The sequence below is a fragment of the Eimeria tenella genome, genomic scaffold (genome assembly GCF_000499545.2).
Source record: "Eimeria tenella Houghton genomic scaffold, Eth_scaff3929, whole genome shotgun sequence".
NCBI classification, from domain to species: domain Eukaryota; phylum Apicomplexa; class Conoidasida; order Eucoccidiorida; family Eimeriidae; genus Eimeria; species Eimeria tenella.
Window position 1 is genome coordinate 1 of NW_013544845.1, and position 1,325 is coordinate 1,325.

The following is a 1,325-nucleotide window of genomic DNA, read 5'->3' on the forward strand; positions in this document are numbered from 1 at the left end:
GCCGCCACAGCAGCAGCAGCAGGTGGCTGCCGGCCTTCACTGGTGGTGCGTGTGAAGCGGTCTTTCAGAAACCGTGAACCCAAGACCCTAAACCCCAAATTAGGGTTTGAGGAACCCTATTTCTTTTGGCCTAAACGCTAGCGTAAGCAGAGCTACAGCAGCAGCAGCAGCAAAAGGGAGTTCAAAAGGCCCGAGTTTGTTAAGCTAAAATGGAGACAAATGAGAAATGAAAAATTGCAAGTAAACGAAGAACAACAAATAAGGATAAATAAATAATGCGAGAAAAAAAGAGAATAAATAAGTAAATAGCAAAGGAATAAATAAAAACGAATAAATAAAGAACGAAAGAGTAAGTGAGGTAGAAGTACACGAAAAGTTTGAGAAGCGCGAGTTTGGCGGCTTAGGTTTCCGGGGCTGCAAACCCTAAACCCTAAACCCTAAACCCTCGTTTGCGTCAGTCGTGGTTGTTCGCTCTCCCGCTGCTGCTGCTGTGCACGAAGTTGTGGAGGGCGTTTCTGGGGTCTCCCCTGCTTTCACTTGCTGCTGCTGCTGCTGCTGCTGCTGCTTCTCTGTGGCTGTCGGGGTACTGGGACCCGTTGCTGCGGTGGCGGGCCTCGCGGGACCGATCCCGGTGTCTGTGTGGGGAGCGATCCCGATCCCGGGATCGCGAGCGCTCGCGGTCCCGGGATCGATCCCGGGAGCGGTCCCGATCCCGGGACCGGCGATCCCGATCCCGGGACCGGCGATCCCGATCCCGGGATCGGTAGCTGGAGTAGCGGGAGCGATCCCGCTCCCCGCTGCGGAGCCTGTCTCTGCTGCTGCAGTCCCTGTCTCTCCTGTCTCTCCGGAAGCCGTCCCTCTTGTCCCTGTAAGCAGCAGCAGCGTCTCCGTAGGCGGCAGCAGCAGCAGCAGCAGCAGCAGCAGCGCTGCTGCTGCCGCCGCGGTACCTGTGCGCGCCCCGCTCCTGCGAGCGATCCCGCGACCGCTCCCGCTCCCGCTCCCGCTCCCGCTCGCGACGCGCAGCAAGCCGCCCAGCAGCAGCAACTTCTGCTGCTTTCGTCTTGAACTTCTCCAGAACCGAAGCCCTTTTTGCTTCTGTCTCCTTCAGTGCTGCTAGTGCTGCTCGCACTCGCTCGCAGCCCCTGTGCTGCTTGCCGCTCACGTGCGACTCGAAGCGGCACAGCGCGTCCCCCGTCGACTGCATCGCCCCGCACGTCGTGCACACCTGCGCGCAAACCCTAAACCCTAAACCCTAAACCCTAAACCCTAGGCCCTGGGGCCCAGGCCCTGGGCCGTGCGCGCGGGGGCGGCGGGCGCGGGGCGCG

At 60.0% G+C, this 1,325-nt stretch overlaps 1 protein-coding gene across 1 annotated transcript; it reads right to left on the reverse strand.

Moving 5' to 3' along the window:
• Nucleotides 1–454: 454 nt before the first annotated feature.
• Nucleotides 455–1,204, reverse strand: ETH_00033790 (uncharacterized protein; the record flags this gene model as incomplete). Its single annotated transcript, XM_013379769.1, has 1 exon — nt 455–1,204. The coding sequence occupies one exon, from the start codon at nt 1,202–1,204 to the stop codon at nt 455–457; it is 750 nt and encodes a 249-aa protein (XP_013235223.1).
• Between the last annotated feature and the right edge of the window lie 121 nt (nt 1,205–1,325).